The 16,382-nt window shown below is 43.2% G+C and overlaps 1 protein-coding gene across 3 annotated transcripts in view; it reads right to left on the reverse strand.

Annotated features, from left to right (window-relative positions):
- Nucleotides 1–16,382, reverse strand: part of ABCC12 (ATP binding cassette subfamily C member 12) — a 907,115-nt gene that overhangs the window by 304,785 nt on the left and 585,948 nt on the right. For all 3 annotated transcript variants that reach the window (XM_085640128.1, XM_085640130.1, XM_085640129.1), the window contains one exon: nucleotides 14,875–15,012. In XM_085640128.1, the coding sequence (XP_085496254.1) occupies nucleotides 14,875–15,012 (138 nt within the window). The remainder of the gene's footprint in view (nucleotides 1–14,874; nucleotides 15,013–16,382) is intronic.

Raw genomic sequence — 16,382 nt, forward strand, 5'->3', positions numbered from 1 at the left:
TCGACCTCGATCTGGATCCAGACCTCCTTCTTCCTCTTTTCTCCTTCTTCTTCATTCTGGCGATGAAGAGTTTCACCTCTCTTTCTTTCAGAGCCTTCGAGCTCATCTTCCTACAACTCGAGCAGCCTTCCACATCGTGGTCTGAAGACAAACACCAAACACAATCGTCTTGTGCTTGCCACATTCACGACAAGGCTTGAACCCAGACTTTCTCGTCGACATTTTTCAATGAAAAACAGAGAAAATCAGAATAAACACAAAGTAACAAGTGAAGCTACTAGCAACGATTCCCGAAATCCGTTGGCGTCGACGGCGTGGAAAAAAGGGAACTGACGTCATCACGCCGACGAGGTCTTCTTATGGAGCCGGTGACGTCAGCGGAGTCGCGAGCGGAGCCGTGTCTCTGTGACGTCATCTTCGACCCCATCGGCGTGGACTGCTACAAAAGTTTCCGAATGTTGCTGACGCAGGGGATATTCACAAGGTGAGGAATCCACTGGCAGATGTATCCATCAGAAGCATGTTTTAGGCCTTGTTTAATTATATTATGAAGTGTATCAGGAAATATCAAAATCATATTCGATATTTTGGCTATTTTTGATTATTTCACTGATAGATGAAATGGCTGGTTTCATAATAATCTTTCCCAATACGTACCATTGTATTTACCCACAGAGAATGGATAAAAACCCTTGATAAATCAACCCCCTTTTCTAGTGAGTCAGCGTTGATAGTAGATGAATCGTCAATCACCCCACGCTTTAAACATATTATGCAAAGTGTAGTGACAGGTATATGTGTAAAGAGTGCTGTCATCTAGCATCTGAGATAGTGGTGAAAACATGACACCAGACTTTTGGAAAACATAAAATGCAGTGTCACTTGGAATGCTGCTGCAAAAAAGATTGAAGGGATATTGTTTGTATTTGCAGTGATTCAGCTACGTATATGAACAAGTTGTGTGATGACCTGTCAAAATCAAAACCAGAGCTGAAGTGGTTTCCTGTAAGAGAATCTGCCAATTGTTAGATGGTATGCTGAAATTGTCTGTATAATCTTCAGAGTTAATGAAGAATGCTATTGACTTTTTAGTTCATTCTGGCGCACAGTTGTGTTATGCGCGGGAACTAAAACACAAATATTGCTCATGTTGTGCCCTGTGTGACATCAAACAAAGAGTCATCCCAACTGTGTCACTTAGCCCTAGTGGCCGTGAATGCTATATTATCCATGAGACCACCGTTTATAGAATTTTTGCTGAGTGATGATGCTAAAGGCAAGAAATGTTAGGATCTTTGGCTACATATTGACAGTGATGCGAAAAAAAAGTGCACTTTACTGCAGTCTTAGATTTTTACTGGAAAATATGACTGCTGTAGTGAATATAATAAAAAAACACCCTTGCCTATCAAGTGCTCAGCATGATTGGTGTAGATGTGAAACATCTTCTTGAGAGTAGGCTGGGCGACACTTTCGTGACTTTGACGCTACAACGTGACACTGCAACGTGTTCCATGTTAGAGTGCTTGCCACTTGGTAAGCAAAGAAATGTTGAGGAGCAATTCAGGAACTTTTATTTTACAATGTATGAGAAATGACTTGCAATGATGCATAGAAATGTTTCTTCACCAACCATGGCATTTGAAGTCAATGAAGCCTCACTATGGTACTCACTGTGGTACTCTGCACAAGTTCTCGATCCCATCCATAAAGAGGAATTTTCTCCGGAGTTTCAAAAGTGCTGTTTTATTTTTGATGGCTTCAATAACTCTGAGGGCATATGTGCCCAGTTTAACGCATATGTTGCAGAACTTGTCCCAGAGAATCACAATCTTCAGGTGCACTAGTATTGGCATGGAAAGCTATGTCAGTGGCCAGAGTTAGCAAATTGTGTACAGGCTGTTTTGGCGTTTCCCGTCTCAAGTGCCAATGTTGAGAGGGCCTTTTTACAGATAAAAGTTTACATGGGAAGGAAAGAGCAAGCGAGCATGACCAAAGACTCACTGATGAAGTATTGTATGGTGTAATACAATAGGTTCATACTTTTAAAAAGTCAGCATTTTGTTGCCTGAGCCATTTAGTGCCTGCATCTGGGGCACATGACTGGGTGAAGCTGACAGTAAATTTTTGTGTATTCCTCCTATTCAGCCACACAAAATAGAGGGCTCAGTGGGACCTGGATAGGCCATCACTGGCAGGATGGGAGGGTGGAGCTGGACATAGCCCTACTTACATTTGAATAGGCTGTATCCTGCCTCCACACAAAGTGCTCATAGCATCCGTAGTTAGTCTGGAGCCAGGGTAAGGGAGGCAGGAAACCTGTGTGCTTCAAATGGAAACCTCTAGAAGTTTCTCCCACTTCATTGGAGGTACTTGGTATAAATATTGGACTTCAGTCACCAACTCTTCAGTACACTTCTAGACCTGTGGGGTCTGCCAGGAAGAAGGACGGCTATGCTGCCTAAAGGGCTGCCACTCTGCTGGACTGCTGCTCTGAAGGTCTGCTGCCCTGCTGTGCTGACTGGACTGGACCTGAATCTGTTAAACCCAGGACTCCATAGTGATTACAAGAGCTATTTCGCTGGCCTCATTACTAGAGTCTCGGGGACGGGTTTCAAAAATCTTGAACCCAGACTCTGGACTCTGCCACCTGTGAGTCCTACCCTGCAAAGTGGTGCCACCCCAATCCTGGACCATTGGAAATGGGCCTGGAGGTGCTCTGCCAGCTTATCCGTGGATCTACAAATCTATGGATGCCTTTCCTCTGCTGCGTGGCTCAAGCCTGAGCAGAAACAACGCATCACCTCTACTATGGGAGCTTTCCCAATGCACGGACTTTGCATCGCAGACTTATAGTTTCTCAGAACCTCTGCTGCTTGACTCATCCCCAATGCAGGCCATCGCATCACAAACCTCTCATCCCTGATGACAATGCAGGGCCTTGCATTGCATCCTCGCAGCTCCTCAGAATCAACATATCGCCTTGGCTAAGCAACGCATCCTTGATGCAGGATTCCGTAACTCTCCGCAAACAGGATTTAAGGATATCTTATTCAGCAGGCCTAACTTGGTCCCTGTATTTGGCCCATGCTCCATCACTGTTGGTCTGAAATTGCAACTTTGTCCCGATCTGGCGTGACCAGCTTTGTGCTTTTTGGCGCTATTTTCAATTAAATCTTTAAAATTGCATATCTCAGTTGTATTGATTGGATTTCTGTTGTTTCGTTTTTTTAATTATTTATTAAAATATACTCAATTTAATAAAATTGGTGAGTGGGTTTTCCTTGTGCTGTATTTTCACATTATGATCTGAAGTGCTGCATAAATACTTTACACATTGCTTCTAAGTTAAGCCTGACTGCTTTATGCCAAGCTACCAGAGGTTTGAGCATAGGTTAAGTTGGTGTATGCTTGTCACTTCACCCTTACAAGGAATGTGGTTTCTGCTTGAGCAGAGTTTCACCCCACATAGCCAATAACCCAACTTCTTACAGAATTATGCCTGGAAAATGTTTCTATTATTCAAACCAGTCCCATTACAAGTAATTTCTTTGAGAGAACTCATAAGCCCTCAGGTAATGTAATTAATTGGAAATGAGGTCAGTTGTGCTGCATCAAGGAAAGAACTTTCCCACCCAGGTTTTTCCATTATCTCGTCACACTGTGGACTTCCCCATCCACATGTTGTTTGAAAGTACAAGTTATTTAAGTTCAAATAAAAGGTCACAGACGAATTACATTTCCATTTTACAATGTTTTAAGCCTGGTATTTGTGGTATCGGGCTCAGAACACTAATGTGTCAACAGTACAGAAAGAAAAAAAGATCTATGGGGGGGGGCGGAGCTTCCCAAGGCTCAAGATGTCCACTCTCTGAGCGAGCTCCGTGAGCCATCTTATTAATCCGACAGTATCCTGGCATCCGTGCATTAATTTCGCACCACCACTAGTGGATGGTGTAGCGTTGGTGTAGCGCTTTCACTCGATGCGCATATAGTCTACAACGGGCAGCGTGGAAAACCGGAGACAGGTGCGGCCTGTTTCTGCGGCCCGCGTGCCATAGCGGAGTCCTCGCTTCTGCCTCCGAGATCCTTCATGGTGAAGACATAGCCCCGGGGGTTGCGGGGTCTCTCGGAGGCCTGTTGTGCCCGGGTCACCTGCCCACTAGCTAAATGCCCTCCAACTACATACAAGATTTTGATTGATCCTGTGTGTATACTGTGAGACTCTTGGCTTTGTGTGGGGTCCGTGTGCAGTATGGAAAGAGAAGGCTGGTAGAACCCGGGCCCCCATCGTGCACCAGAAAGTGTAAGGTGGACAAGACACAGCCTAAGTTGCAGTTTGAACAGCGGAAATCCAGGAATAGAGAGATGGAGGCAGCTCGGTCTCCAGATGAGCGAAAAGATGTGTCCGAGGAGGGAGCGGAAGACATAATACAGATCCTGGCAGCGATATAGAAGAGCTTATCAACTACTGACGGGAAAATAGAGACGTTGGCATACCGCATGGATAGAATGTCGGAGCGCCCCGATAAGCACTCTGAATGAATAGACATGATGGAACGGCAGGTGTCAGAGGTGGAAGAGGCACAATCTGGAGTGGATATTGCCCAAAAGCAATTGGCGAAAACGATTATGGTGCTGCAGGACAGGGCGGAAGATTTGGAGGCCAGGTCCAGGAGAAGTAATATACGCATCACAGGACTGCCGAAGTCTACGGCAATGGGCAATATGGAGGTCTACATAGAGAAATTACTGGTTGCTCGGTTGGCCAGGGAAACCTTCTCCGAAATCTTTGTAGTAGAACATGCCCATCGATCACTCAGACCTAAGCCTCCTCCGGGAGCCGCGCCGCGTCCTGTGATTGCACAATTGCTAGATTACAGGGACAGAGATGCTGTCCTGAAGCAGGCCAGAGCAAAAAGAGACCTACAGTATGAGGGCTCCAAGGTTTCAAGGAATTCACGGTGAAGGTGCAGGAGGCCAGATGACAGTTCGCCCCTCTAATGAGATGCCTTCTGGAACAAAATATGGATTATGCCATGCTGTATCCGTCCAGTCTCAGGGTAACCATAAATGGCAAGTCAAAGATCTTCCTGGACCCAAAGGAAAGTCCTTAAAGAGTACTCCAAGTTGGAAGGGCGTAATAAAGAAGCAGAGAGGCTAGACGAAGCTGCTGGTGGCAGTATGGATGAACAGGATTAAAGAAATATCCAAATGGTAGATCCACTCCCTGAACTTTGGACTGGGCAGCTGGGGTTCGAGACTCAGAATTGCCCCACAAATCGGGATTGGTTTAACTGATGACTGTACCCTGAATCCCGGAGACTGCCATTCACGCTTTCAAGAAATCCACACATTGCAAGTATTATTATGGTTATGCTGATAGGATGGTAGTGCGAGATGTATTGATTGCCCAAACCAGTTACGATGTCGATAGAACTACTAGCACATGGGAGAGGGGGTTGATGGCCTGCTCATTGTAAGCGAACTGAAAGTATTTCAACTGTTTTGCACAGATGTATTAGATAAACTTTGATGGCACTTTAGAGAATTGTCTTAGAGGTGCTCTTAGTGGATCTGAGGTAACATCTGCCCCGCGTATTACTCTCTTTATGGTTTCCGATTGTCCTTTTTTTGTGGGGAAGGGAGGAGGGTGGGGGTTTTTGTCTGTGCTAACTTGGGGACTGCATGGCGTGGGTGGTGGGGAAATTTCTATGTGGGTGTCATTTTTGTATTGTGTGGTCATGGTCGTAGTGAGCGTAGCATGTTCATCAGTTCTAGTTGGGGTGCCCAAGGATTGAAAGGAGTCCTGGGGTGCGCAATTGAAATATAATACGGTGAACAAGGTCCTTTATTAGACCCGGGGGGATAGGTTGCATCTGCTGACTTGGAAAGTTAGGGGCCTAAATGATTTTAGGAAAACTAGAAAGGTAATTGCTTATCTCACCAGACATAATGTGGACGTTGCTATTTTACAAGAGTCCCATCTACCTGTAGACAGTCAGATATTCACTCACAGGAGATTACATGGCATATTTCATGCTGCAGGGTTTTCTACACATGCGCTAGGCGTAATTATCTGGGTAAATCCCAGAAATGGTATCTTACTGGAGGCGGTCGAGACAGATATGGAGGGCAGGTATGCCATTTCTAGGTGTAAAGGCAAGGGGCTGGAATTCATTATAGTTAATGTCTATGGCCCTAATTTTGATTACCCACAATTCTACCATGATCTACTTAGGCGCTTGCGTCGACTGGCACCGATCCCTCAGGTGTGGGGGGGTTTTAATTGTGTCCTAGATCCGACTCTAGATCGCTCTGGAGGGCTGAGCTGGTGTAAGTCATTATCGGCTAAGGCGATAAGGGATGCTATTGCTGAATTGGACTTGGTTGATGTCTGGCGCTCAAGAAGCCGCGGGCAGGAGGCTTCACACACTACTCAGCTCCACATGACTTGTACACCAGGATCGATTACTGGTTCACCTCTAGATCCTTGAGTGCATCGATTTGCAGTTGTGAGGTTGACCCCTGCTTGCACTCAGATCACTCACCTATTCAGTTAGATTTTACAAGCCTGTCGAAAAGATCAGCCCCGTTCACTAGGAGGTTTCCGCCCTATGTACTTCTTGATACCGTATTCAAATCTGAAATGTTGGAAGCGAACAAAACCTTTTTTGCTACAAATATTGGCTTTGTACACCAGTTTGCCACGGTATGGGAGACCTTTAAGGTCTACATAAGGGGTATGGCCATGGCCAAACACTCAGGTGTACTACGGTCAATCAGAGGGCAATTGGAATCGCTAGAAAATAAATTGGTGACTCCTGAGTGGAAGGCATTGGATGTTGGGAGCGACCAGGCTCTGGGAGAGCTCAAAAACACCTTAGCAGAGTATCATGAGGCCGCTGATAGAGAGGTTAAGTATTTAGGGAAATATACTGTAGCCAAAACATATGGGGAGGGGTAGCGCCTAGGTGCTACATTGGCAGCCATATTGAGATGCAGGCGGGAGACAGCTAGTGGCACAAAAGTCCAGACTGCAACGGGAGAGATACTACATGATCCTGACTCCATAGCGAACAGATTTAGTCATTATTATGCAGATCTGTATCGCAGCAGAAGAGGCCTCTGTCGTGGACTATTTGGAACATATTAAACTCCCATGGCTGGCTGATGAGCACAGGGAATACCTTATGAGGCCTCTGGATGCCTGGGAGATTCAGGACGCTTTAAGATCCGTTTGCTCCGGGTTCGCCCCAAGGCAGGACGGCTTAACGGTCACCTTTTATAAAGAGTTCGATGAGCTCCTGGTCCCCCACCTGATTACCCTGTTCGAGGAGATGGGGGAGAGTGGAGTGATGCCCCAGTCTATGCATAAGGTCTTGATTGTTACCCTTTTAAAGCCGGGCAACCCCCTCATGAATGCTCATCATATAGGCCGTTGTCACTATTGAATGTGGATACCAAATTATTTTCTTAAGTTCTGGCAAATCGCCTAGCTCCTCTGGTACCACTGCTAGTTAGTCCTGAACAGGCAGGGTTTGTCTCTGGGTACATTCTTACGCATAATTTTTGCACTATATTTGGCACTATTCAACACACTAAGCTGGAGATAAAGGCGGCTGCAATCTTCCTAGACGCCGAAAAGGCCTTTGATTCCGTTGAATGGAATTTCATGCTAGCGGTTTTGAGACGAATGGGAGTAGGTGACCTCTTTTCCCAGCTTGTGAAGGTTCTATATAACTCCCCTTCTGCCGGGTTAGGGTGGGGAATCTGGTGACCTCTCCTATTAAAATTTCCAGAGGCACTCGGCAGGGGTGCCTGTTATCGCCCCTACTTTACACTATTGTTGCTGAGCCCCTGGCCTGCGCCACTTATGCTGACGATACTCTTTTATACATCAGAGACCCGGAGGTTAACCTATCCCCGGTGTTAAGGGAACTGGTACGGTATGGTGAATTCTCAGGTCTCAAAATTAACTGGGCTAAATCCACCATTCTCCCCCTTACCACAGCCATGGAGCGGATAGAACTGGATTTTCCTTTGAGCCGGTCCACTGAATCTGTGTGGTATCTAGGCATCCAGATACATACTAATTCTGAGATAGTATTCAGAGAGAACTATGGCAGGGCAATTGCCAAACTGGAAGACAATGTTATAAGATGGGTGCAGCTGCCATTATCTCTCCTAGGCCATATCTCCTTAATGAAAATGGTGGTGCTGCCCATATTCTTGTTTCTACTTTTAAACATACCTATGGTCCTTCCTGACCACTTTTTCAAATGCATCAGGTCTTTACTGGTCTGATTGACTTGGGCTGGTAAACAGCCCTGGGTCGCATGGGACATCCTGACATTGCCTTACTCGATGGGTGGACTTGGTTCACTGGATTTGGAGCTCTATTACAGCGTGGTGCAATGTTCTCACGCATTTCACTGGCTACACCAACAATCCTCCCTGCATTTGCATATAGAAAGGGTTGCGGCTGCACCCTCCCCCATAGCCGCTTTTCTGTATCGAGCCCTGTCTCAATGTGCAGGTCTTTTGGACTCCATAAATGCCACCTCCCATGCATGGCAAGCCGCCTCAATTCTGTATTCTCTGCTCGCCCTGGTGGAGTTGTGTCAGTGATTGCCGATCTTTAACGAGCCGGAAGTATTACGCACTCTGGCGCTTTGGGATATTTAAAAAATAGGTGAACTATTCAAAAATGTAATGGAACGTAGATGGGAAGACATAATCTTGGATAGACAAGATATTACTTCACTCATGATGTTCCACTTCTACAGAGTTGGACATGCGCTTTGCGATATGCTCGGGGAGGAGATGACGGAACCTCCAGAAGTAGCTCCCTTTTCCTTAATGCTACGTGTAGAGTCTCCCTGTAAATTAGTTTCTAAGATTTATTGCATGGCGCATGATTAGCGGAAGAACTTTTCTATTAAGACTAGATTGTCATGGCAGACAGACTTGGATGTCATACTAGACAATGACAAATGGCGCTATTGCTGTGAACTGTGTGGGGAAAGTGGAGCACTCCCTAGGTGGTTTCTAAATCACGCATCATATTTCATTTTCAGGACCACGCGGAAGTGTTCAGGCAGTAAGTTCATAGGGTTTGGTTTCTGAGTGTTTGTTTTTTCACGGGAAAGGAAACGCACACAAAGTCACATACTATTGTATAAAATGAGCACAAACTATGTTTTCTTCACCATCTCACAATCTCTCGCTCTGTTTATTCTGTTCTTCTTCCATTGTTGTTTTACACCTTTTTGTTTATCTGAGCATCAAAATTAAAACCCACAGTCAAAATGAGTCACACAGAGATGTGGCATACACGTAAGAATGTTTTCCTGCGCTTTGTATATACATTTTTGACTGGAATTTGTATTTTTGTTATCTATAGATTGAAGCCACTGAAGAAGGGCCAGCAAGGCCCGAAATGCATAGGGCAGAACTGTTGAACTAGAAAATGTATGCATCGTTTGGATTCAATAAAAATTCTGTGGTTTCAACAGATAAATTGCACTCATTGGAATGCTTTAAGTGTTTGTGTGTTAATCATGTTTATGTTTAAATTTATGTGATTGGAATATAGCAGTTTATGTAATATTTGTAAAAGATTCTAATAATTTGGTCGTGTTCATGAAAAGCATCAGCACATTGTTACAGTGCACAGTGGTCAGGTTTAATTACTTGTAGTATGGTGCTATTGCTGCTAAGCCACACAGCATGTCTCTCTGAATAGACGACATCGACTCATTCATTTTAAATTCCTTAATAGGGTGTACTATACCCCTACCTGATTGCATAGATATGGCCTCCGAGATACCACGAGATGTGAGAGATGTAGTGTGGAACAAGCAGGATTCATACACTTAGCTTGGCTGTGTCCCGATATCACTAAATTCTGTCCACTAATATTCCAAAAATTGAGTGATATCACAGGAGAGCTTTTGTCACCTGACCCCTTGCTGGCCCTCCTGGGTTATTCTAAACATGTGTGAAAGAAATACGCAGACTGGTAGATATGGGTCTACTGATAGCTAAGCGTGTGGTTGCTATGCGCTGGGCACGAGGGCCTCTCCCTACTGTTGCACAATGGCCTAGGGACATGTTGTTCTGCAACACGCAAACTGAATTATATAGCGAGTTGCTCCCTCCTCAGAGCTGACCTAAAAACTTTTGGAGCCTATATCAGAGTTACCTTGCTGGTAAGGACTGAATATTCTCTGAAACTTAACTCTCTTCTGGTAGTAGGAGGCGCGCTGCAAGAGTTACCTTGGTGCTGCGGGCTTCATGTGACAGATTTCAATTTGTTTTCTGGCTAGATAAGAGGGGGTTACATACTGATTGGAGAGTACTGTTCCTATGCTGGTCCCACTAGATAACTTAGTATTTGGAAGTAATGGCAGCCTTGAATGGGTTAGATATCTATATGTTAAACTGACACATTGTTCCCCTGTGCGTATACCCCACGGATTTGTATTCTGTATTCAGATATCTGAAATGTTGCTTGGTCTCCACGTATGTACACTGTGACTGCTTTTTCTTTGTCTTTTTTTATTAAGTGTGTTTTGGTTTGTACTGTATATTTCTCTTTTGCAAAATCAATAAAGAAATAAAACAAATAAAAAATAAAACAAAGATCTATTACTAACCATAACCATTGAATTTCAGTGGTTTTGTAGTTTGGAGCCAGAAACATAACTGAGGGCCTGATTCAGAGTTTGGATATACATCCACTTTATTACAAGTGCCATCTGATAACCATCACATTTGTGATGGAGTAATCCATCTCCCAAACCTCTGTATTCAAATGTGTTTTTCTTTTAGTAAATACATTTTTATATATAAATTGTAGTCAAGTCTGTTTGGGGACACCCATCTGAGCCTGGCGGTGAGGGGAGACACCCGCTGTCCCCTTATGGCAACTTTCATGTTTTTTTTCATGACGCAGGAACCAAGTCCCTATGTTCCATAATGGCAACTGTAATATTTTTTCTGAAGTTCAAGTCAGCAAGTCCGAGGGCTACTATTCCATGGTTTCTGCGTTTTCTGGGCTTAATGTGATAATAGCCTGTCAAATTTCATGTGCATTTATTTTAGGGCACCAACATTATTTGTATATGGAAGTGATTTTGCCCCCCTCAACTGTTCCCCACCTGGGGAGACCTGCACTAAACTTACTATATTCAAACAGGGTACCCAGCAGACAACTCAAAATGTAGTGGATGGGATGTCCATCAGGGCGGTGAAGTAAAATACTCTGTCACCCTGGCGTACATTAATCCGTCCGCCAAACTCTAAATCAGGCCCATAGTTTATATCGATGCTTAACATATTTTAAACCTGTAACTATATGCTCATTGCCACACTGATGACAGAACTGTAACTAAGCACACACTGTGCAATTTCCTTCTGAACACCATTCTGAAAGTTGATAAGTATGCTAAAACTCACATTTCCCTAATCAAGAATGGGGTACAAGCACTCAGGCCTAGCTATAGTGCAGTCGTGGCTCCTCTCTCTGACTCAGGACATCAAGATCTAGAAACAGTTGCATCTGTATTATGCTCTAAATAGCTACAATTCACTCATTGATTCATCCACTCTTCTGTTTTAAAATACAGTCAGTAGTGAGATGATTGGGACATGCTGGAACCAAATATGGTGTCTGCACTGATCCCAATAAATTCAATATGTGGTGAAGCACGCTAAATCACAGTGTCCTGTATTTGTGGGTCTGCGGCCCACCAGAGGAAGCATCTGTCACAGACCTGCCTGTAGCTGCTAGGTTTCAAAACATATGGGCTACACCCAAAATAAACCCACAGTATCTGGGCTGTAAACATTCAAAACAAAAACATGGTATACTGTAGGGATCGATCACATTAATAACTTTAGCCACAGTGAAATTAATACATTCGGCACTGGTTCTTTAGAATCAATTAGATCAAAACTGTTTTTTATCATTATTATATAGTTGTCCATATAGTGTTTCTACTTCACAAAGAACCCTGTGGAGCACAGTTAAAAATACAAATATTTTGTCAAGCCCATCACCTTAAAACAAAACACTAAATCAAAAAACGTAAATACTTTTCAAAATGTCTCTTTTCTTCCTTTTACAAAATTTGCCTGGTTTCAAAATTATTTCAGTGTGCAATCCTAGGAAGACTGAAGTACAAGGTACCTAAGAATCAGATTAATCATTCATTAAGAGTCAATCCTCATTAATTCACAAAGTCTTTACATCCAACATGCCAAACCAAGGCTAAAAAGATTCTATTGTATAGAACATAGCATCCTGAAGTGAGAGGGCATTAGAAAATGACATAAAAATGACCCTCACATGCCAATCATGAGCGGACATTCAGGGAGGTGTGACTGAACATCTCTACCCACACATAGAACGTTTGTCGCTAAAGTGTCTATAGGTCCACTGCCAGGTATGTGCCATCACTAAGGGGCACCGGGCCCTGAAGTAAAATTACCTTATTTTCGGGCAGCCAGGCTATTACAAATGTAGGCGTGCACATCACAAGGGCACAACCACTGGTGGAAGAAACTCCTGCACTGAAAAGAACCAGCTTTGTTATATCTTCAACTCTTACCTTATTTTATTTATTTATTTATTTATTTGATGAGTTTTATATAGCGTTGGCTAGACCCGGAGGTATCAGAGCGCTTTACATAGCGAGTTGCAAGGTACACTAATTAAACATTAGTTACACAATGATTACAAAGTAAATGGCAAATCATAACGGGCAGAGAAGGTAAGGGGAGACAAGAATCGGAATATGTGATAGGTGAGATGAGAGAAGGGGACCTTAGGAGGAGTTAGAGTTAAGGTAGTCCAGCAAAAAAGAGAAATGTTCGAAGGTCGCCAGGATGGAATCCAGCAAGAAGAAGCAACGGACAAAGGTCAACAAGATGGCGAATCCGGGTTGTGGGTATTGACGGAAAGCATCCCAAAATGGCGGGATGCACACAAGTCAAAAACCCAAAAAAACAAGAAAGCTGAATTCCATCGAGTAGAGTCAGAAGGGGGACGCAGCCACATTACCAAAGGAGGGCAGAGGGCTGTAGAATGTCGGCCGTTTGCGTGCACAGGTTCAGGACCACGGGGGCATCGGTATCGACGATCCACATGTCAGAGTTCAGGGGAAGTCTGCCTGGAAGTTAGGGAGCAGTCTTTGAGAGAGGGAGGAAGCAGCGTAGTCCAGGGGGGCGCGCCTCTCAGGCACAGAAGGCAAGGAGAAGCCCGGGGGCGTCACACCGCCGTGCCTTGAAAGCTCACCACCAAGTCACCCCCGTACCTGGAAAGGACTCACGGGTCGCAGAGGTCCCGCAGGAGGCGAAGCTGGAGGGCAGGCAGTAGGGCAAAAAACAGCAGTCGAGCCTGGAAAGACCGGGAGATGATCAGGAGGGGTGAACCTTGTCCCAGCTCCTCAACAGCTGTCCGGGGAACTCCACCAGGCAGGGGGAAGGAGGAGACAGCAGCGGAGAAATGACGAGACCTATGTCTGATGTCCGGCTGGGTAGGTGACTGACATGGCGGTGTGCTGGCGCCATTCTCCCCTATAGCTGTTGATGCAGCTCCACCGGGCAACGGCCATGTTGCTTGTGCTCCGTCGGTTCAAGTGGTGATCCTGATTACATCCGACATTCAAGAGTCCAGAAACGGAAGAAAAGGAGAGACGGAGACCGCTGTCTAAGAACGACCACCAGGTGAGTAAAAGGGTCCAGTAGGGGGTCGAAATTAGGGGATTTGAGCCATAACGGCAATCCCTGACCGGGAGCTCTATGCCGGAGCTCCTCACCTGTCGGCCATCTTGGCTTATGTTATATTTTATCTTACATTTTTGGATTTGTTGCTCACTAAAGGCTGAAATGAGAGTGAGAGATTCCATGCTTTATTAATTATGCTGCTAGCCTCTGCCTTTATAATATGTCAGCTGTTCTAGATTATTTTATACAAGCCTAATTTGTATCTTGTGTCATGTATTCTACCTGTTTTTATGTGCCCCATTTATGATTATTTTTCCATTGCTCTACATGCGCATTAATGGTTATAAAATAACCAAATAAGTACCATTTGATGATGATAACTCTAAATGGATCATTAATCTGATTATTAGATATCTCGTACTTTGATCTTCCTAGCCCTGAAGAGGCCTGTGAATTTAGTTTGGCCGAAATGCATCCACAATATCTACAGGAGGAGTAACTTCTAAAAATACAAAGAACAAAGGAATTATACAGACTTTAAAACAAAGAGAGAGCATTACTGCCCACAAATGTGATTTTTCTGATGGCTACCTGCATGGGGATTGCACACTGAATGACTTCCATGTTCTTTTGCAATATAAGAAGTAAGGAGTCATTTTGCAAAGTGGTTGAGTTTTTTGATTTAGGGTGATGGGTTTGATGAAATGTTTGCATCAACCGTGCTCCAGGGACTTGTTTGTGAAGTGGAAACACTACAAGGACAATCATAAAATAATAATGGAATAAACTGTTTTGATCTGATTGATTCTAAAGACGCAGTGTAAAATTGAAGTATTTCACTGTGGCTAAAGTTATTAATGTGAATGATCTCTACATGATACCATGTTTTATTATATATGTTGCTGCTAGGTGGGCTTTGTTTGTTAATGGAATTGTGCATTATGTGTTCTGTGTTAATGCCCTAAAAATGTAATGGGAAGTATCATTGGGACATTTAAGTCAAAGCATTTAATGGTGGTAGATTTAAGACATCATTCTGGTATGTGAATACTAGTTGATGCACAGTCGTTCAGATGTCAATACCAAGACAGAACAAATATTTAGTACAAAATGAGAGTTACAGTCAATATAAATACTCACTGGTTGATGTACTCTTGCTTTTTGTCATAAGCATGAATTGTGCTGAGACCAAGCACAGTGGATGTGATATGAGAAAACCATGGAGAACGACTTATGTTTTCGATCCTCTTTATCTCACTGACACCCTTTTGGAAGACTCTGCAACACAAGAGTACAAACACAACTTTTGAGTTCTATTTCAGATTAGAAGAGTGAAAAAATACAAATGTGGTGTGCGGTTTAATCATAAATCATAGGAGGATGCATTCTGGAACCTCAATATTGATTGGGAGAAAGAGAGACAACGAAAGTATTGAAGCAACATTATAAAACAATATAGAAGATGCACATTTTAGTGAAAAAGTGAATCGGGAGGAACTAAAGCTTAGTAGCACAACATTGCGCTAGATAGCTCCCAGTAACCTGACAGTATATGAATTTTGTATTTTTTATATAACTCTAGAAGGTGGTTCAAATTATGGTGCAAGAAAAGTAAGTTTAATACTATTTACCAGTGCATTTGTAGATGTTTTTGAAGATCTCTTTCCTGCAGGTAATACTGATACCATCCTGTATACCCATTCCAAAACATACTTAGGTTAAATTGTAGAATATGGTGTAAGTCACACTAATAGAGGTAGTCTCTATAGATGGTAAAATGTTACAATCTATAATAGATAATTCACTAACGTCAAGACTATGCCATTGAAAGAGTGATATTCTGCACATATTTACACCTCCAGTAGCCACTCATCTGCAGTCATTGCTATTTTATTTTATTAGCCACATTTTTTCATGTTATGTTTCTTACTTATTAGTAAAGTGTATGAAGGAAGATATATGCAAAGGGCCATATATTAAAAGAATATATAATGCACCATGAATGTAAAAAATTTCAAGTTTTCTCCACAAGTTTCGTCCCAAAACATCCAATTTACAAAAATACAGCAGGTTAAATATGTGTTGAATTTGTAATTTGTACGATGATACCACCAGGGCGGACTCAATCAAGGATGGAAGGGGAGTTCTTAGATTAAATCTGACTGGATAAGCAGGGATCCAAAGAGAAATAAAGGGTTAAAAATACCTACAGTTATACCAAAAGGGTTCCTTTATTCATAGGGTACCTCGGGTAGGGATAAAAAGTTTGTTAGGGTTTTATATTGAATATAATTGTTCAATTTACCTCCATGTATGAATGCCAACATGTTTCGGCCCGCACAAAGAGCCCGACATATTTGGGAACTGAATGAACAGGGGCAGCTCCATAAATGAAACAGTAGGATCTGTTACCAAGAATACGCATTTGAAAAGAAATGTGGGCCGCATAAAGCATGACAATTCAAACACATATCAAAAGAGTATTGATACTGTACAATGTAACAACCAATCCGTCAATGTAAGAAAAAATATCCTTCTGTACGATGTATTTAATAATTGTCTTTCCCTTGAGTGTGACTATAGGACAACACCACGCACCAGATTCACATGACCATTGAAAGACACAGAATAAGGGTAAGCAGAGAGAT

This window comes from Triturus cristatus, chromosome 12 (genome assembly GCF_964204655.1).
Source record: "Triturus cristatus chromosome 12, aTriCri1.1, whole genome shotgun sequence".
NCBI lineage: Eukaryota > Metazoa > Chordata > Amphibia > Caudata > Salamandridae > Triturus > Triturus cristatus.